Here is a 21,371-nt window from a genome sequence, read left to right as displayed (position 1 = left end):
GGGAGATAAGGTGCCTGGCTGCCCCCCGGCTGGGTCTCAGCTTTTAGAGAGACTTGAATGATGGGCCAGGATACCCACCTCTTAATCCTTAGGACACTTCCAGGAGGAAGCCTGTACACAGTTTCTCTTCAAGTTTCCTTGTAAAAAAATCTACTTTCATTCGTGTCAGATCCCTTTTCTGTTGGACACTTGATTTTGTAGACATGTTGCTCAAATTCGGGCTTGAAGACGTCTCTCTTTTTTCAGGTCACTTTGCATATCTCGTTTCTGATGCATTTTTTTTTGCTTACTAGTTTAGCTCTCAGAGGACAACCTCGTTTATCTAATTCCAGATTCTTGGGAGACAGGCCCCTTATTGTTTTCTCAGGTACTGTTTATAAGTGGCTTGGAGGATCAAAACGAGAGGCAGGGAATCTAGTTAGGAGGCAAGAGCAGAAACCCCAGTAGGGCAACTCGAAGGCCTGTATTCTTTTCAGTTATTCTGCCCTGTTGTCTGCCGAAGTCCCCCAAAGTTTTGAGAACTGTTGATATTTTACCATTTATTCTTCCATCTGCCACCATCTGCCAGATTGCCCCCCTTGTACCTGGAAGCAGCAATTTCAAAATACTTGGTCTCATTACATGTTTTTGGTTCAGAAAATATGGTCACTATACTCATAGGCTTGGATGGGCATAGGCATAGCCAAGGTTTTTGAGAACCCTGGGGTTCAAAGTGGCCTCCCATTAGGAGAGGCCATGGGAATAGCAGGAGAAAGGCATCTCCTCTCCTGACATAGATTGATAAAGGGAAGCCTGGTACTCTGGGCCTTTGCTTTTACCCATAGACAGCTGAACCTGGTTAGTAAAAGAGGAAAATTTGGTGTTTTGTTTTGTTGCTTTTTAGGGCCACAGGTGTGGCATATGGAAGTTCCCAGGCTAGAGGTCGAATCAGAGCCACAGCCACAGCAATGTCAGTGTCTATGACCTACACTGCAGCTCATGGGAATGCCGGATCCTTAACGCATTAAGCGGGGCCAGGAATCGAACCTGCATCCTCGTGGATACTAGTCAGGTTCGTTTTTGCTGAGCCACAATGAGAACTCCCAACTTTGGGATTTTGAAGAAACTAAATATCTTAGGGCCTGAAGACTGGAACTCAGCTAACACAGCTGCCTTGTTTTATAGACGAGGAACCAAGGTCCAGAGAGCAGTGATTTGTCTATGTTGCCAGTTAGGGGTGAGCCATAACAGAACCCAGCATGCTTTCAACATCTGTGCTACCTCCCAGAAGAAGAGCGGCCCAGCTTCATGGAGTAACAGGTGGATTGACCATTGGGCATTAGTTCTGAAGTAGGATAGCACAGTGTCAATGATGATTGCTCTCTGGATGTAATTAATAATTTGTATACTAAGCACATAAGGGCCTGGAAAGCCCAGAGGTGGCGTGCATCCCCACGTTGAGGGTCATAGGATGCCTTGTACCATCAAACTAGTAAGAATCTGTCCACAGTGAGGAGAACTGGCTAATTCACTCTGCCTCATGGCTCGAGCTCTTTTGCTCCCCTTAGCTGCCATCTTGAGGACTGTAACATCATATAGAAGTGCTTTGGGGGAGTTTCCGTCGTGGCACAGTGGAAACGAATCCCACTAGGAACCATGAGGTTGTGGGTTCGATCCCTGGCCTTGCTTAGTGGCTAAGGATCCAGCGTTGCCGTCAGCTGTGGTGTAGGTCACAGGCGTGGCTCGGATCTGGTATTGCTGTGGCTGTGGCTGGCAGCAACAGCTCCAATTTCCAATTTGACCCCTAGCCTGGGAACCTCCATATGCGGTGGATGCAGCCCTAAAAAGACCAAAAAAAAAAAAAAAAGAAAAAGAAATGCTTTTGGGAGCAGAGGTACATATCTGGTAACCTCTCCTGAGAAAGAGCCTGGGCGGCAGGGTCTGTCTTGACATTGGAAATAGGGTAAGGGAACTCACCTTAATGGTGCACAAGTACCTGGCCCTGAGCTACTGGGGCAGTGGACCGTGGTGGTGAGCGCATGAGCTTTGGGGCTCAGGCCAAGCTCCCCTACTTGTGTGCTGTGAGGCAAATCATTTCAACTTCTCTGAGTCTCGGTTTCACCTTCTTCCAACTGGATGAGTAATTCCTGCTTTGCCAGGATCGAAGGAGGTAATGTATGGAGTTCCCTTGTGGCGCAGCTGGTTAAGTGTCTGATGTTGTCACTGCAGCAGCCCCAGTTCGATCCCTGGCCAGGGGATTTCCACATGCCACAGGTGCAGCCAAAACACCCCCCCCTCCAAAAATGAAAAAAAAACAAAGGAGATAATGTACAAAAAGAGCTGCCACTGTACCTGGTACATAGTAGTACCTGGTGGTTGTTCATGTCCTAATGGAGATGATTATATATGTGGCTTATGTTCTAAGGTAGATTGGGCAGTGGGCCAGTGTGAGCAACTGAAGGGTTTATATTTCTGAGTCAGGGCCTGGTAGAGATTGAATAAGTGTGTGCTGGGGGTGTGGGGGGTGGTGGTGAGGAGACCAGCCTGCTTGGAGCAGAGGGTTATCTTAGGGAAAAAGGCTGAGAGGCTTGGCCTCAATTCTGTGGACAGTTGGGGAGTCATCGAATTAGGCTCCTCTGATCTGGTACGTGCGCACTATTGAGCTAGGTCTCCAAAGCAATCTTGTTGCTTCAGAGCGAGATGGAAAGTTTTAATAAATGTGAAAAGGTGCTCTGAGGCCCCGGTCCCCTGTCCCTTCAGGGCCTGTGAAGGCCCACTGTCATTGGCTGAGCCTCTCAGCCACCCCACTCCCATGCCCCCTCCCATCCCTGTCATGTCATTTTGCAAGTGAAAAAGCTGAGGCCGGCCTTGGGCCATCCTTCAGGGAGTGCCTTCCCCAGGATTATATGGCTAGTAAGTAGCAGAACTGGAAGCACGGGCCTCACCCACTGTCTGCACTCCTGCACCCCATGGGCTGGGGCAGGGGTTGGGGTGGGAAGGGGGATCAGGGTGTGGGGCGAGATGGGGGGGGCACTCCATTCATTCTGAGCTCCACCTCCCCTCCCCTCTCACTTTGCGCACAGCATAGACGACTCCCCCGACTCAGGTCCCCTCACTAAGGTCTCTCCTTGGTTCTCTCACCTGAGGACCAAGCCTGTGACGTCTTCATCTCTGCTTCCTCCACAGTCCTCAATAGGGGAAAGGAGGAGGAGGAAGAGGACAGAGGGAACAGGAACGCTGCTTCACACGCTCTCCCCGCTCCTTCCAAGTGCCCTGGTCCTTCTTCCTCCCCTTCCCACCCCCACTCTCCCTCTCCTACACACACACACACACACACACGCACACGCACACGCACACGCACACGCACACCCTTTTTAGGGAGGAGCAGCCAGAGGGCTGTGGTTCTGATTTCCCTCATTTGCTCAGTCCCCTCAAAGCTGTCCCCAAAGCCATTCTGTTCTCTTGCCCTTCCTTTGCCTCTGAGGTAGGGGCTCACCATGAAGAAGGCAGACCAGTGTAGTAGAAAGGAGCCCAGCAGCTGACTCACTCACCCTCTCAGCCTCATTCTCTTCATCTGGAAAATAAGCAGGTTGGACCAGGCAATTGGCAAAGCCTTTTCTATGTTGTTAATAATACCTGGCATTTGTCTGCTGGGTTCCAAAGGGCTTAATCATCCCAACAGCCCTGCGAAGATTGGCCTTGTGTTACAAGCGGGGAGACTGAGGCTCAGATTCCAGGCAGGGAGGTGACTTACCCAGATCTGGTAAGTGGCAGAGCCACTATCTGAGCCGGGTCTCTCTGTGTTTAAACCTCTGGCTCTGCCTCTTCCCGCAGCTACAGGCTGCCTCTCAGCCACTCCAAGGAAGACCCCTCACCATGAGCCCACGAGGCTAGAACATGGTTGGTTCTTGGCACCTACTCGACCTCACCCCCAGCCACCCTTCCCCTCACTCACTCCACCCCAGCCACGCTGTCCTCCTCTTTGTCCCAGCAACTGGCCAGGCCCTCCGCCATCTCATGGCCTTTTGCACTGGCTCTTCTTTCTGCACGAAATGCCCTACCCCCTCATTTTCACGATGCATATTAGCTCTCAAGGCTGCTGCATAGGGCAGAGGGAGAGGGGGAATAGAGGGTATATGCTGACTCTTGGTTTTTTCCTCTATTTCTCTTTCAGATCTGATGGTGAGAATTCCAGAACAGTCAGGTCAGTACCTCCTTTTTTTGGTAGTAGTTGGGAAATGGGGCAGGGACTGGGGTGGGGACCTCTGGTTTGTCACTTCAGGATCCATGGGAGGGGTAGGGGGGCCAACTCCAGGGGTTTTGTCCCACTGGCATTAAGGGTGGAGATGGAGAGGAGCGGGAGGGCCAGGGTGAATGTGGCAGGTGCGGGGACGGGGTCGTAAATGGTTTCTTAGTCTTTCTGACCCTAGCCGACTCGGGGGCTTGGTTGGACACTGAAGAGGCTCATGTGAGCTGCCCAGATGGGAAAGCTGACCTGCAAAGAGGTCGGCTCTGGACCCAGGACCTTCTCCATCTCTCCTCCCAGAGGAAGAGGGCACGATAGAATTGCCGTTTCCCTGATCTGGTGTTTGCCCTCTTCCCTGAACTGTGCTAGCCCTGAGTAGTGCGATTCAGATGGGCTTTTGATGTGACACATTCTAGGCATTAGAAATATGCATTATAGTAACGAGTGCAGTTTTTTTTTTTTTTTTTTTGCATGCTTGGTGAAAAAGGCTTATAAGCTTCAGTGAGTTTACAGGGTGTGATCGATCTGCCATTTGAAGAGGTGGGGGTAAAACTGGGGTAGAGACAAGGGCTGTTAGTCGCATTTCCCAGGCCTTAACCCATCAGAAGCTTGGTGAAAACACAAGGGTCAAGGATAGGGACTATGTGGGAGTGATGGGGGGCTCAGGATAGAGCCCAGTTGGCCAGCATCCAGGCCAGGGGCTATGGACTGGGCCTGTGAAATGAGATGGGTCCAGGCAGCAGCAGCATGAGAAGGACACACTTGGTCCCAGCCAGGGCTGAGACCGAAATACAGCACCGATGTGAAGAGTAGAATCCTCTGAGTGGATCAGTTGGAGGCATGTTCCCTTTCCACCAGGCTCCTGCAGCCCCTCATCAGGGTTCCCCGGCTTGGTAAGCTGAGCACAGATTGAATTTCAGCCCAGACTCATGCCCTCTCAGCTGCAAACCCTTGTGTAAGGCACAGCTTGCCCGGCCATATGCAGCGGCCCAGGTCCTGGCATCCAGGCAGTGGATATGGGAGGGGGGCCGAGGAGCTCAGCATACAGACGGTGATGCGTGATGAGACACGCCGAGTCTTAGCATCCCAGGCAGAAGGGACGGGATGAGCACACCGGTGCCCTGGGCCAAGGTAGGGGCTGTGGAATGGGAAGCATGCTCTGTTAGGCCAGCAGGAAAGCAGGGGAAGCGTGATAGATGCCAGTCAGGCCCAGTGTTCCAGGCAAGGGGTAGATGATGGGATGTGATTAGTGTGGCCTGGGCACAGCCTGTCCTAGCATTTAGGAAGGCATTAACCTAGCAGAGGACACTGATCCCAATGTCCCACTGTGGGTTTGGAGAAAAGCAAGTTGAGCTGACTCCAAGCATAGGCCCCCAAGGCACCCCCGTTGACATGCCTGCTACTTATCCAGGAACTCGACTGACGATGTCTCTAGCCCTTCCCAGCAGAGGAGTTACTAGGACCTAAAGCTCAGGGTGTTTCATAATTATCATAATCCTAAATCATATGATGACATACTTTACAATTTACAGAAGTTGCCAGGGGAGTTCCCGTCGTGGCGCAGTGGTTAACGAATCCGACTAGGAACCATGAGGTTGCGGGTTCGGTCCCTGCCCTTGCTCAGTGGGTTAACGATCCGGCGTTGCCGTGAGCTGTGGTGTAGGTTGCAGACGCGGCTCGGATCCCGCGTTGCTGTGGCTCTGGCGTAGGCCAGTGGCTACAGCTCCGGTTCGACCCCTAGCCTGGGAACTTCCATATGCCGCGGGAGCAGCCCAAAGAAATAGCAAAAAAAAAGACAAAAAAAAAGAAGTTGCCAGGGACTTTCTTTTGTTTGATCCTCCCAGTGACACTGTAGGTGGAACCTGGACTGGCCTTATCATCATTATTTTACAGTTGGGGAAACTGAGCCCCGGGCTCAGTTTTTGGCGGAGGCAGGATTCAAACCCAGGTCTGCCTGGCACCAAGCCCAGAGCCCTGCCCACGCCCATCCCTGCAGGAGCTCTCGACAGCCTTGCAGATAAGAATAGTCCTCCTCATCCTCACCCTAATATTAGTAGTCATAGCAGTTAGCATCTCCTCTTGATATACTAAGAACTCTGAACATGATCTTATTTAATGCTCACAAGAGTCCAATTAGACGCGGATTGGGATCCCCGATTTACGAATGAGGAAAATGAGGTTCCCCAGAGGGTCAGTGTCTTGCCCAAGGAAGGAAGAGCAATGGGGCAGGGCGGCATCACTCTGACTCATACCCTGGACTGTCTGCTTCCAAAGCCAGCACTTGTCTCACTAAGATGTACTTCCCGACAGCCACCCTGGACTCCAGTCAAGGAGGCTACAAGGGGCCTTGAGGACACAGCAACTGCGGGGGAGCAAGTGTCAAACTTGAGCTGTGGAAGGGGCCTAAGATACCACTCATGGGGCAAAAATCTTGCAAACATGGTGGGATAGATCCTTTACCTTGGAACCAGGGCTGGGTGGGGTCTTCTGAGGAGGCTCTCAGGACCTGCATGGAAATTCTTGAGCTCACTTCAGTTAGGGCTCAGGGAGAGCTTTCTGGAGACAGTGGGTGTCTGAGCTGGGCTGTGAGTGACTGTCACGCAGACTTTGTAGAAGGAGGGTGTCCCTGGAAATGAAACAAGCAGGCATCGGGGGCGGGGGGGAAGGAGAGGGGGCCAGTCAGTCAGGCTAAAACAGATCTGGGCAGGAGAGGAACAAATGTCAAAATTCAGAACGCTGGTCTGGTCAGGCCTGGGCCACAAGACACCTTCTGTCATCAGTGAGAGCTAGGGGAGGCTGGGCTCTGCAGCACAGAAAGGGCAGCACCTGAATCTAGGCAAGGGATTCCAGGGTCCTCATCTAATAAACATCATGTGTGTGGAGGGGAAAGCTTAAGAAGGTAGAAGAAACACCAAGTAGGAGTTCCCGTTGTGGCTCAGCAGTGACGCATCTGACTGGTATCCATGAGGACGCAGATTCGATCCCTAGCCTCCCTCAGTGGGTTAAGGATCCAGCATTGCTATGGCTGTGGTGTAGGGGGGGCAGCTGCAGCTCCAATTTGACCCCTAGCCTGGGAACTTCCATGTGCCGTGGGTGTAGCCCCCCCCCCCCAAAAAAAAAGGACCAGAAGAAGAAGAAGAAGAAGAAGAAGAAGAAACACCAAGTAGAGGAGCTATCCCTCCACTGTCGTGGCAGTAGAACAGCAAGGAGTGGTCCCAAGCATGAGGGCTTCCAGGTATGGGGTGCCAGGGGAAGTGTGGAGTCTAATTAGAGCTGAACAGCTGGTATCTCGAGAGGACTGTGAGCAGAGGAAGGTGTCTGGACCTCCTATAGATCCATGAGAAGTTGTCAGACCTACAGGCACCTTAAACCCAGGTCCAGAAAGGGACTGGCTATGGCTCAAGGTCACACACTAGCTCTCAGCAGGGCCTGCTTCCCAGCTGTCTGTTCTTTGCCAAGTCACTTGGCTTCTCTGATCCTAACTTTCCTCATCCATAAAATGGAGTCAATAATTCTGACTTCTTTGGGTTGAGGAGAGAACTTAAAGCGATGCTCAGCATAAAATAGTGGCTCAACACACGGTAGTGCCCTGCCCTCCGCTGTCTCTGTCCACTAACCCAATCCTTTGTCATTTATGGGATAGTCAAGCTTGAGAAATGTGGAGAGGGGTAAAACTTGGAAACGGAGGGGCAGGGGCTTCTGCCAGCAGCAGAGGAGGTCAGTCCAGTCCTAAAGGCATTGCTGATGCAGTGAGAGTCAGGCTGGGGTGCTGGGGACTGGGCTGGGGTTGCCAGCCACGCAAGGATGAGAGCCAGAGGAGGTGGCCTGTTGCTAGGGAAGGAGGGAGGGGGTGGGGGAGCTGCTGACACCCGCAGAGCCAGGGACGTCCCCATGGCAACGGGAGCCGCTGCTGCCTGAGGAGAAGTGGGAGGAGGAGCCAGCGCTGGCTCAGTTCCCAGAGGAGGCCTCCCACTCTGGGCCTCAGTGCCCCCATCTGTCCAACGGGAGTTTGGATTCGATAGTCTCTAAGATTCTTCCTTGTTTTGACCTTCTGGCAATCCGGGGTGGCCGAGACCTCACGGACCTTCCGTGGCTCCCCCATCCACATGTCCAAGACACCACCAGTCCCCAGGGCTGCCCCAGCTGCATCCAGCTTTTCCCTCCCGTGCTGCCTCCTGTTCTGCGCAGCTTGCTTGCCCCTCCTGCCCAGCTCTCTGTTCCCACCTCTTCCTTTGCCTGGAATTTTGTCATAGTGCCTGCTGAATGCTCTCTGCCCCCCCCCCCGGGGGGGGGGTTGGGAAGGGAAGCAACCTGGGGAAGCCTTCCCTGAGTTGCCCCCTGTCCACCCTGACTGCTTCCTCCTTCCTGGGTTTCTTTGGCCCCACAGGTCTGAGCTCCTCCTGTTCTCCTCAGTGATCGTTGCTGCAAATGCATTGCGCTGCTTCTGAGAGCTGAGCTCCCCTTGACAGGCTCAAACCTTTACAGAAAATCTATGGTGTCACATCGCGAATCTCTGTTTTTCCATATGAGCCAGTGCTCTGGGAGCTTGTGTGGCTGGTCTGAGCTCCCTCAGGTCCTAGGTGGTGGAGCCAGGCTTGGAACTGTGTAATTGCTGCCTCCTCAGGCCTCGGGTGGGGTATGATATATCAGCGTCAGCAGCCATTTGCTTAGTGACAGCTAGAGCCCATATATGTCGGCCACTGTGCTGGGCACTTTACCTGTATCCTCTCATTTCATCTTCACGATAATCTTATAGGCTATATAATCTAGTCACTTTATAGGTAAGGCAACTAAGACTCAGAGAGTTAAAATAATCCTCCCCCGCCCCGATAGAACTAGGATAGGAATCCAGACCATTAAAGATGCGGTCATGGTCACCGTGCTATACCAGTGTTAACCCAGTGGTATTCCAGAAGCACGTACAGAGCATTCTCTCTGTACCAGGCCTGTGTTGGCTGATCTGTGGGGGAGGGATGGAAGCAGGCTACAGACATAGATGAGCCAGCTCTGGCAAGCCCAAATGGGAGTTTGTTGATGAGGAGAAGCCAATTGTAAGGACGAGAGGCTGGAGGGGGTAGAACTGGAATCTGACAGTGGGACAGAGGAGGAGGGAAGTGGGGAAGTGGCGGGGGTGGGGGGGAGATGGGTAATTTTCCCAAAGGAGGTACCTTTCCAGGAAGCTCATGAGGGGGAAGGGGGTCCTCCTTCCCCTTCCTGTTTGCATGCCCCTGCCCCTGCCTTGTCCAGCCCCAGGAAGTGGGTGACCCCTAAGCTGGCTGCATGCCTGGTTGGCACCAAAATAAACTTGCCTTCTCTCTTTTCCCCCTCCCCTCCTCTCTGTCCCCTCTGTCCTGGCTTTAATTAGCAGCCCTAGGGATGAGTCACTTGGCAGCTGGGGAGGGAGGCTGCTCAGAGCCCAGCCGAGCCTCTCTTGACTCCTGGCCCGAGCCTGGAGCCTCGCAGGCAGCACCACTGTGTTCTTGCCGTGGCTCCAAGTCTATGCAGGTGTGAGGAGCGCAGGGGCAGCTCTGCATGCTGGCGGGTGTCCATGCCCGGCTGGATGTCTGCATAGAAGCATATCCGGTTGCTGCTGCATTTGTTTCAGTGTCCACTGAATGTCAGTGTGTGTGCGTGTGTGGCTGTCGCATATGTCTGTGGTCGCAAGTGTCAGGAAATAAGGGAGCATTTGGGTGAACAAACACAACGCTTTATAATTGCATTCGCCACCCCCCCCCATAAGTGTTCTTTATGCGTTTTTGCTTATGCGAGCCCTGCACTTATATCCCCAATTTTCCTTTGTCTTAATTTGAGTACATTTCATTGCAGGGAACAGAAACCTACTCAAACGCACTTGAGAATAAAGGGTGGGGAGGGGACTGTCGTGAGGCCACATCTCACAGAATCTAAGAGCAGTAATGACGTGTAGCCAGGTCTCACGCCAACTGGAAGTAGGACCAAGAAGTCAAGGACCAAGATTGCTTTCTCTGTCTGCTGTCTCTCTCTCTCTCTCCATCCCCTGGACCCACATCTGTCTCTCTCCATCTTTCATGGCTAGCGCTAGCCTGGTCCCTTCTCACTGACTCCTCTCTCTAGACTGGCTTCCTCTGCTCTCAGGCGGCCTGATGTGGCCATCAACCTGGAAGTTACATGACCTTCCAGCTTTGGGGTCCACCTGTATATGACTGCAGCGTTTCTGTCCATCCTATGGTAACACAAGGCAGCAAGGGGCTTGTAGGTGGCAGTGGATTCTCCCAGAAGTGGGTGAGGGTTGGAGTTCCCGTCGTGGCTCAGTGGTTAACGAATCCGACTAGGAACCATGAGGTTGCGGGTTCGATCCCTGGCCTTGCTAAGTGGGTTAAGGATCCCACATTGCTGTGGCTCTGGTGTAGGCCGGTGGTACAGCTCCGATTAGATACCTAGCCTGGGAACCTCCATATGCTGCAGGAGCGGCCCAAGAAATGGCAAAAATACGAAAAAACAAAAAACAAACAAACAAAAAAAACCAAGTGGGTGAGGGTAGAGGTCAAATACTTAGTAGCTGGTGTTTCTTCTACAGTGATTGCAGCTTTTATGTGTTCACAAGTGAGGTCAGAGTCTGGGGAGCAGTCTGTTTAGAGGCCCACAGTTGTAAGCTTGCCTTGTCCATCAAGGTTTTTGTTCCTACTCTAATGCAAGCCGACCTTTGCTCACTGTGCTTTTAGGTTCCATGCTCTTGCATCAAAACATCTCATTTTATCTAAAAATTTCCCCTCATTTTGTGCCAAAATAGCTTTTAAGTGTACTGCGAATATTACCATCACTATCAGTGTGCGGTGGTTTTCAGAGCCTCAGAACAACTGGCACAATGCTATTCATGGTACAGCTGCTACCAAGTTCTTGGTTGTTTCAGGAATTTCCACATTTTATTAGTGCAGTGACCACATTTATAGTTATCTCTAGTATATAATTACAAGCACACATTATCAATATCATCAGCTTGACGCTTGAGCTTACTTTTCCATTAATACAAACCCTGCAGTTTTTACATTAATTACAGAGGGAATTAATGACCCCTTAGACAAATTTTCACCTATGAGTAAAGAGTTTGGAACCAGCTGTGCGCGTAATGACTATTCTCCAGACGCAGAGGCAATGCCCATGGCTCTGACCTCGGCCCTGGCCTCGCATCCTCTGGCTGGCACTGGAGGCTGCCCACCACCTCTTTGCAGAGCTCCTTCTTCTGGCCTGGCACATAGCAGGTGCTATTGTTATTTCTTAACACACATGATAATTTTCTCATTATCATTAAAGCCATCTTCCACATGTAGATAGCAAACCTGAGTGGGAGAGATCATCGCAGAGTCAGGGCAAAGCCTCCTTCAACTCTTTCAACTAATAATGGCTTTGATTCAGAAAATGTGTACTATGTATCAGGTACTGTTAGGGAGCAGACACTGTGTTATCTTTAATCTTCCTGGCAGCTCTGCCAAGTAGCAGTGATTGTATCCATTTTAAAGTTGGGGAAACTGAAACCTAGAGAGGGAAAGTGCCTTGTCTGAGGTCATCCATCCATCCATCCATCCATCCATTTAGTCATTCATTCATTCACTAAAGGATAATTTCTCATATGCCAGGTACCGTGCTAAACTAAATGTGGTTGATACAATGATGAATAATGGAATCCTGCTCTGAGGAAGCTCATCATCTGGTAGGAAAACAGATAAGGAAACAGACAATTACAGGGAAGTGTAGGGCATTGTGGGAGAACCTCAGAAGTGTACCCAGCCAGCCTCTGGGTCAAGGAGGCTTCTCCAAGATGACTTCTAAGCTGAGACTTGGTGGATGAGTAGAAGCTAGCCTGGTAGAGGGTGGGGCGAAGTGGAGGGTGTTGAAGGCAGAGTTAAAAAAAAAAATATGTGCCCGGGCTGTGGGGGCAGTGTTTGGTACCTGCATTCGTGAAGAACTAGCTGTATCTGCAGTGGGATGGGGCTGTTATGAGAAATAGTGTGGAAAGGGGGCAGAAGGTGAATTGGGAGGCTGAGATCAGGACCCTGGTCAGTTAGATGCAGAGCCGAGGAGCTACAGGATCCAGGAGCAGAGTATTCGTGCTTCCCTGCCTACCTGGTCCCAGGGCCTGCCTGGGTAGGCATGGCCAGCGGCAGACTGGGATTCCAGTGGCCACAGTGCCCTCTAGTGTCCACCAGCCCATCTTGCAGCCTCCACTTCAGGGTGGATTGTCTGACTACCAACACCTGCTAACCTGTGTGACTGGGTGCCCTGTGCCAGATGCTGGGGACCCTGGGATGCATAAGACACGGCCCCTGTCCCTACCAAGCTCCTGGCCCAGAAGGAGCAACAGCATGTGAACAGAAAGCACTGGAGAAACGCAGGGTGGGAAGGACACAGGGGAGGCATCCCAGAGGCAGGTCCCCAGAGGGCACCACCTCTGAGTAGACTCGTTTGGAACAAGGGGGAGCTAGTGAGGTGGTGAGTTGGCAGTGGGGCAGAGTGGTGGTGAAGGGCCTTTGGAGCAGAAGCAGAGATGAGGGTGGACAGCAGAATGTGGCAGAGAAAAGCAGACACTTCTGTCTGCGTGGAGCACAGGTTGAAGATGGTAGGGGGGCTGAGACCAGCTGGAGGGGGCTGAGGGGCAGCTCACAGAAGGTCCTGGGTTGCCTAACCCTAGCTCATAGTAGGCACTTGGTGAATGGAATCGCCCAAGGAGCTTTTGTGTCCTTTTGGGATCACAGACCCCCTCTGGGGATCTGATGAAAACAGTATTCTTAGAATCGTGGCACAGCAGAAATGAATCCGACTAGGAACCATGAGGTCGTGGGTTCGATCCCTGACCTCACTCAGGTTAAGGATCCGGCGTTGCCGTGAGCTGTGGTGTGGGTCGCAGATGAGGCTCGGATCTGGTGTTGCTGTGGCTGTGGCATAGGCTGGCAGCTACAGCTCCAATTGGACCCCTAGCCTGGGAACCTCCATATGCCACGGGTGCAGCCCTAAAAAGCAAAAAACCAAACCCCAAAAAACAGTATTCTCTCCGGAAATACGTTCTTACTAATATTTTTTCATACAACCTCAGGGGCTTCAGAGATACTCCCCGCCCTGGGCCTATCCACGAACCACAGGCTTCCAAATTCCTCTCATCAGGGCCTCCGAGAACTCCGTGTGATTGAGCCCCCGCCTACACCCCCAGTCTCCCCTTTGCTTTTTCCACTCAGCCATTTCAGCCTCCTTGCAGTTCCTGGAAATACCACCTCAGGTTCTTTGCCCAAGTTGTTTCCTCTGCCTGGAAGGCTCTCCCCCTGCCACCTCCACTTTTTTTGTCCAGCTTCATTCCATTAGCAGTTGAAGAACATCTGTCTCCCGTCACTTGGATCGGAGCTCCATGAAATCTGGACATTGTCTGCCCTTAGCCACTGCCCTGTCGGCCCCCAGCTTAGTACCTGACTCACAGTGCCTGCCCTGTGTCTGGGTCATGCTCCTCACCCTTAACTCCTTCTTTCCTTCGACCCCTAGTAGGTTATCACACGAATCTACCCAACAGGTTCAGATATGTCTGAATTCCAAGAGTGGCCCGGATGAAGAGATTATCTTCCTAGAAATCTTCCCCTGCCTGAAATAAACAGGCTTGCCAAGAAGAATCTCCCCTAGCCTCCCTGAGAGTGGATCCTCCTCTCTCAGGCTCAGCCGGAGGCTCTTCAACATGTGCGTATCTGTCTCACTGAAACCTCACGAGAACCCATGAGGCAGGAATTGCCACTCCCCTTTTACAGATGAACAAACTGAGCCTCAGAGGGGTTACCCAGCTGAAAAGCAGTAGTGCTGGGACTTGTACCCTGGCTCTGCCAGGTGCCAACGTGTGAGTTCTTTGCCTCACCAGCGAGGGCAAGCGGCTTGCCCGAGGTCACACAGCATCAGTCTTAGGGCCGGGCCTAAGTCTGTTTCTCGACTCTAGCCAGGCTGAGGTGAAGGTTTGGGCACAAGGTGCAGCTGCCCCAGGAGACAAGAGAGTTAGTGAGGGAGAGAGGGGGGGAAAAAGCAGAGGATTAGACCAACACCCTGAGGACCAGGGGGCTTTAGGGGGTGGGCAGAGGAAGAGGAGGCCAGGAAGGACCCACAGATGCCAGCTTTGTGGTGATTCAGAGGACCTATCTCTCTCAACAGCTTTGGCTTTCTTGAGAGGAACCAGCTGCCCCGGCAGGGAGGCAGGAAGACAGGAAGGCTGGCCTATTGCTTGTCAGCTCCTATTCCTTCTAGATCACTGGCCCCCTGGCCCCTCCCAGGGCCGCCTTCTGCTCAGAACCACCAGGGGCCGCCAGGGGCCGGGGCTCTGGGGCCATGAAAGGACAGGAGCCCTCTGAGCTGGATCTGGGGTACTCTTAAGGAACCCTGCACCCTTCAGATCCTCAAGCCTCTCCTTTCTCCAGCTTTTCACATAAGGAGGTGAGAGAGATTCCTGTGGTAGGTCGGTGGGGAGTAGGGCACCTGGATTCTAGTCTGACTGGCTATGTGAACTTTAGTAAGACTCTTCCCCTCTCCAGGCCTCAGTTTCCCCCCTCTGTAAAAATCAGGTGGGGCAGTTTCCTCAGAAGAACAGCCTCTTGATTGTGAATGGCGTTTCTTCTGATCTTTGCTTTTGTCTTCAGGGAGCATTTCTCTTAGCCAGCCCAGAAAACAAGAAGAGAGTGAGAGCTAATTGCAATGGTCAAGAATATGGGCCAGGGCCTCATCTTCATTTCCCAAACTGGGTGATTTGAATTTTACTTGATCTGGAGCATCCCAGCATAACCACCACACCGAGTTTCTTTAAACTGGGTGGGAGATGAGAATATTTGTGAAAAGCTTCTATGGAAAGGTTTCTATGTGCCCAAAGCAGCCATATGGCTGAGGGGGCCAGAGTCCAGATTTGAGAATGGCCAGACCAGGTCCCGATCTTGGGGTTCTGCTGTTTAATAGCTGAGTTGAGTTACTTAATGTTTCTCCGTCTCAATTTTCCCTTCAGGAAAATAGGACCAGTGACATGTCCTTGCCAGGGTGCTTGGGAAGGATCCAACAGAGGTGCATGTAGGGAGCCCAGCCTGAGGTTTGGCCCAGGGGAGTCACTTCGAGCTCTCAAAGCTGCTTCCTCTTACTAGGAGTTCCCAGCCCTCCTGGGGGAGCAGGGGAAAGAGCAAAGTTTCCAGTTGCAGTCTGGCGGGTAGCCCAGCAGGCCTGGCCCCGCCTCCTTGGTTCCTCCTTCTAGGGAAGGGCTGGGGAGGAGGGGGTGGTGACACGGTGGAGGCACCGCCCTGGCCAGGGGGCCTGCCCTCGGGACAGGTCCAGACCCATGGAGCCCCCCGGGAGGAGTAGCAGGTAGGAACCTGGCCCCCACCCCCAACACTGCACTGCAGCCTGACCCCCTCCTTGCTGCCCAGGCCTGGATCTGGTCCCTGGGCTGCTGATTCAGCAGCCTCCTGGCTTCCTGGTTCCTGGCTCCCCTCTTGGCCTCTTGGAGGCCTTTGGCTTATGGGAGGGAGCCAGCTCGAGTGGGTGAGCCCAGGGGCATCTGGGTGCCCAGCTCGGTAAGGACCCTAGAGCCCTGAGCAGCGCAGTCCGTGGCCCACAAGGGGTGTGATTGCTGGCTGCCCTGGCACCTTGCCTGGCTGCGAGGCAGCCCGAAGCAGCTGAGATTCTCTGATACTAACATTCCAGCAGCCTAAGGGTCTCGGAGTCTCAGGTTTAAATGAGTCAAGGACTTGGGCTGGTGACTGGCACCCAGATAGCACCTGAGAAACATTCTGCTGGTGACGATTATTCTGATAAGAAGAGTGTCAGATTCCAGCATTCTCTGTAAGGTTCTAAGATTTAGGCATCCTTCAGTTCGCAGCAAGTGAGATAGTGGGGCAGCTGGCCTGGCCTGCAGCCACATCTCCCAGCCTTTACTTGGGCTCTTGAATGGCCAGGCCCTGACCATGACTGCCTTCGGGGGTGGTGGTGGGGGGCTTGTGAGGGACAGGGTCTGGCCGACCTGGCATTCACTGCCTGCATCTGCCCTGTGCCGGGTAGGGCAGGGACCAGGCACTTGGCTTCAGCACCCTGTCTCTCCTCCTCCTTCCCATTCTGCTGGCTTTAATCGCAGGAAGCAGGAGGCAGAGGGGCCTTTGGACCCTGCACTAGGGGTGGGGGCACAGCGCTGGGGAGGGGGTGGAGCTTGGGTCCTGCCCCAGGCTGGGGGCGCAGCACTGGCCTTGGAAGCAAAGAACCACCCCATTCCTCTGGCTCGCTGGGCCCCGCTCGCCCACTCAGCCCATCCTGTCACCAAGACCACTGAGACCTTGTCAGCTCTCCTCCGCCCTCGCCTCTCCTCTCCTTTTCTGGCACTCTCTGCCTCTCCCCGTCTTCTCTCTGTGTCTTTTGTCTCACCCTTTCTCTGTCTTCCTCTTTCTCTGTCTTTCTCCTTTTCTGTCTCACCCTTTCCTTGTCTCTTTCGGTTTCTCTCTGTCTCTCTCTCTCTCCTCCTATGGTGTCTCCTGCACCCTCTGCACCCCTCACCCCGCCCCCATGCCTGGGTTCTTCCCCTCTTTGGACCCAGAGCGGCTTCCCTCCCCATCCTTCCCTGCCTTCTTATGAGGGGTCTTATTCTATAAGGGGGGGAGTCCCTCCCTGTACACCCATTCCCTTTCTCTTTCCTCCCTCTCCCCGCTTCCCTACCCGTGTGGCGTCTGGTGTGAGGAGGGCTCCCTTCCCCCTTCCCTACTGTGGTGTCCCAGTGTCTCCGTGGCCGAGCTCCCCACGGAGTCACCTGGAACACAGGAGGCCCAGCCCAGCTCTTTCGTCTCTGCTGCCCCCTGTTGTCGTTGTGTTCTGTTTGTGGTTCGAGTGCCGTCCTCTCTTTCTTGACTTTGTGGTTTTTTCTTTTTTTCTTCCTTCCTTCCTTCCTTCCTTCCTTCCTTCCTTCCTTCTCTCCTTCCCGCTCTCCCTCCCTCCTTCCTTCCCTCCGTCCTTGCCTCCCACCCCTCCTCCTCCCTTCCCTGTCCTCTGCCACCCATTCCTCCCAGTTGTCCCCTTTCCCCTACCCCATTCACTTTCACCTCCTTGTTCCCATTCCCCACCCCGCCTCTCCCCTCCCTCCCTGTCTCTCTCTCTGTCTCTCTTTCTCTCTCTGTCTCTCGCTGTCTCTCAGGTCCACAGCGTCTCATACTCTACACCAGTATTGCTGTCCTACTCAGGTCCTTGACTCCATGAAGCTTACCCCCTCAGGCAGGCTGGCAGAGAGCAGGTAAGAGCTAGACCCACCCCTCCCCCGAACCCTCCCCCCCTCCAGACAAATATGAATATCATTGCCAGCCCCTCCCCTGTCTCCCTCTAGCCCCTGGAGTGATTGTGGAATGGGTGTCTGAGCGAGTGAGGAGAGTGACTGGGGGACCAGGCCAGGAGACCAAACAGGACATTCATAGTGTGCTTTTGTAGTTTGTCCTTCCTTAAGAAAATCCTTGTCTGGATACCTTCCCCCCCAAAGAGGGAGTGGTTGGTCCTAGAATATGTAACATCTGAGGTTTTTCGAAGGATGAGTAAGAGTTTGCCAGTTGGATAGGATGGGGAAGGGTGTTGAGGCAGGGGGAACAATCTGCCTACACTCTTGGAGAATGAGATTATTTCCAAGTTAATTTGAAAACACATTTTACAGTTTCTTATTACAGTGCAATAAAATGAAATATTAATAGCAATGGCAAAAAGGCTAGGCCCATTTGAAAGTTTAAAAATACTTGTGTTAGAGAGGAAATAAGAATGGAATTTAGAATAAATGTCAATGAGAATATTATAGATCAAAATCTATGGGATATGACCACGGGGGTTCCAGAGAAAAGCTGGTAGTCTTAAATGCTTTTATCAGAGAACAAGACAGTTTAAATTAAATGAACTAATTATTCCACTCAAGAATCTAGAGAAAAAAAAAAAAGAACAACTGAAACACAGCAGAATCAAGTAATTACTATAGATAAAACCAGAAATGAATGAAATAGAAAACAAAAGGTTCGATAAACTAAGAGGTGGTTTTCAAAAAGACCAGTGGACTAGACAGACCATCCTCTGACAGATATGATGGAGAAAAAGGCAAGCAAACATAAATCAGATAAGGTATGATGAAGGGGATTTAACCATAGAGTCTGAGGATATGAAAAAGTCATAAGAAAATGCTTTGTGTAATTTTCTACCAATAAAGGTGAAAATATAGATGAAATGGGTGGTTTTCCAGGAGAATATACATTACCAAAGCCACTTAAGGAGTGGCAGCAAACCTGAATAGAGTAGAACAGTATAGGAGAAATTTAAAAAGTGGTCAAAGTTTTCTCCTCAGAAATGGTACCAGGCCCATTTGGTATCATGCAAGTTCAGGTATCATGGAAGTTCTATCCAGTCTTTAAAGATCAGGTAGTAAGAAAAGGTGGACAGCTTCGTAGTTCCTTCTAGAAGGCTGGACAGGTTTAGACAAAAAAAGGAACACTGTAGCCTAACCTCACATATTAATAGAGCAACACATATTTAAAATTACAGATTCTCCAACTGAATCCACCAGTGTATTGAAAGAAAACTGTATTGTGACAAGTGAAGGTTTGTCCCCGGAGTGCAGGGATTGCTCAACATTAGGAAAGCTGTTATTGTGATCGATTATACTAATAGTTATGCAATCTTTTCTTTTTAATCTATTTCCTTAAATATGAAAAAAATAATCTGATAAAATTGCACATCCAGTCTTGTTTTAAAACTCTTAGTAAGCGCCTTCGTTACCTCTTGTTGCATTGGGGTAATTTTTTTAGACAGCCGTAGATAACTAGCACAATAAGCTAGGAATGAATAAAAACTTCCTTGGTAAAGAATTTCTGTCAGAAACCAAAGACAATCATCAAATATAACAGTGAAGTGCTAGATAAATTTCCATTTAATTCAGGAACAAAATAAAAATGACTGCCATCACTGTCACTAACAAACGTTCTTCTGGAAGTTTTAACCAGTGGCATTAAAAAGAGAAATAAGTGGTATAAATATTAGAAAGAGTAAGAATTAGCATTATTTGAAGATGATATGGTTGTCTAGTTAGGTAATCAAAGAGAATAAAAGGAAAGGAGTTCCCAGGTGGCACAGTGGTTTAAGGATGTAGCGTTGTCGCTGCTGCAACAGTGACAACTAGGTTTGATCCCTAGCACTGGATGGAACTTCTGTATGCCACATGCACAGCCAAAAATAAATAAATAAATAAAGGAAAAATTATTAGAGCTAATAAGAAGATTCAGTTAGAAGGGTAGACACAAGATAAATATACACCCAAACCATTAGCTTCTCTGAATGCTATCAATGACTAATTAGAAGACATAATAGAAAAGGATTCCATTCACAATAGCAAGCAAGGAAGCAAGAAAGGAAATTCCTAGGAATTTATAAGAAATTTAAAATACTTCTCCATAGAAAATTATAAAATTTCATCAAAGTCTATGAGATGAATAAATCAAGCGTCATATCACATTCTTAGATGGGAAGAATTCAATATGGTTTAAAATGACATTTTCCCTTCAATTTGATCAAAAGATTTCTCATTAAAATTTCAGTGCTATTTTCTTTGGGAATTGGGAAATTGGATTTTAAAGTTCATTTGGAAGAGTAAATGCCCATGAATTACTAAGAAAATTTTGAAAAAGAAGAACAATGGGAGAGGGGACTTGCCCTATTAGATAAAGCTGTAGAAATTACAACTATTATATCATCACAGAAACAGAGGAATACATAGATGAGACAGAATAGAGAATTCAGAAACAAACCCGTATACTCATATGGGAATTTAATTTATGACAAAAAATACATTTTAAATCAGTGGGTGGTCAGTAAATGGGATAGGACCATTAGCTACCATTTGGGAAAAAATTAAATTAAACCCCTGCCTTGTACAAAAACAAATGCAAAAAATAAAGTCGTAAAAGTGCCAGAGGAAAATGCAGAATATTTTTATAATGGGGTAGAGAAGCCTTTTGGAGCATGTCTTAAAAGCCCAGGAGCCATAAAATAAAGAGCAATAATTTCAACTACATTAAATTTAAGAACTTTTGTGTGGAGAAAGATATTATATACAAAGTTAAAACATAAACAACAGGCTAGGAGAAAGTATTTGCTACATTGATATCAGGCAAAGGTTAATATCTCTATCTATGGCCATGTCATCTTTTGGAAATCAATAAGAGAAAGATGCACGACCCATTTAAAATGGAGAAATAGCCTAATTTGACAGTTTAGAGAAGAAGTAGCTAAGGAGTGAGAAAGGATACTCAAGCTTACAAAATAGCTAAAGAAATGTAACTAAAACAACAACGAAACAGTAATTTTAAAGTACCAAAATTTAAAAAATTGAAAGGGTTGTGAGGAAACAGGACCTCTCATATTCCTTGATTTGGGTGCACATTGGTCCCATTTTCTCACGGGACCAATTTGTTAGCTGCTACCAGAATCTTCAATGTGCACATCAAGCTGAGGGCTATGTCTTGGAGCTAGAGTTCCCTGGAGTTTTACTACCAGGATAGACCCCAATTTGGCCAGCCAGAGGCCTTTTCTGAAACACCTCAATCCCAGCTGCCAACATGAGCCATCTTTTATCACATGCCTTGTAGGATAGCATTCTCAACCAGCTCTTTTTTTTTTTTTTTTGCTATTTCTTTGGGCCGCTCCCGTGGCATATGGAGGTTCCCCGGCTAGGGGTCTAATCGGAGCTGTAGCTGCCGGCCTACGCCAGAGCCACAGCAACGCAGGATCCGAGCCACGTCTGCAACCTACACCACAGCTCACTGCAACGCCGGATCCTTAATCCACTGAGCAAGGGCGGGGACCGAACCCGCAACCTCATGGTTCCTAGTCGGATTCGTTAACCACTGCGCCACGACGGGAACTCCTCAACCAGCTCTTAATGAAAAGGTTGCATGATGTATGCTTCTCAGAAAAAGACAGGATTATATGAGTAGGAATAATCTTTATTTTTAGCTGGTCTATAAAAATGTTAAAAGCCACGGAAATAACTTTTGTCTGCATTTTAAACAAAATGTGCATTCCTTTGCCCGGCAATTCAACTTTTAGGAATCTATCCTTCAAACTACTTTCAGACATACGCAGCATTGTTTACAATAGCAAACAATTAAAG

The 21,371-nt window shown here is 50.2% G+C and overlaps 1 protein-coding gene across 10 annotated transcripts in view; it reads left to right on the top strand.

Moving 5' to 3' along the window:
* Positions 1-21,371, top strand: part of IQSEC2 (IQ motif and Sec7 domain ArfGEF 2) — an 84,202-nt gene that overhangs the window by 23,071 nt on the left and 39,760 nt on the right. For 4 of the 10 annotated variants that reach the window (XM_047764338.1, XM_047764336.1, XM_047764344.1 and 1 more), the window contains exons 2-3: positions 4,154-4,183; positions 17,376-17,471. In XM_047764338.1, the coding sequence (XP_047620294.1) occupies positions 4,154-4,183; positions 17,376-17,471 (126 nt within the window). Of the gene's footprint in view, positions 1-4,153; positions 4,184-15,441; positions 15,566-17,375; positions 17,472-21,371 lie in introns of those variants that run through there. The other 6 variants (XM_047764341.1, XM_047764339.1, XM_047764337.1 and 3 more) reach the window with 4 other exon arrangements.

This window comes from Phacochoerus africanus, chromosome X (assembly GCF_016906955.1).
Source record: "Phacochoerus africanus isolate WHEZ1 chromosome X, ROS_Pafr_v1, whole genome shotgun sequence".
Taxonomy (NCBI): Eukaryota; Metazoa; Chordata; class Mammalia; order Artiodactyla; family Suidae; genus Phacochoerus; species Phacochoerus africanus.
Note: the sequence above shows the minus strand (reverse complement) of the source record. Positions and strands in the feature narration are given on the sequence as shown.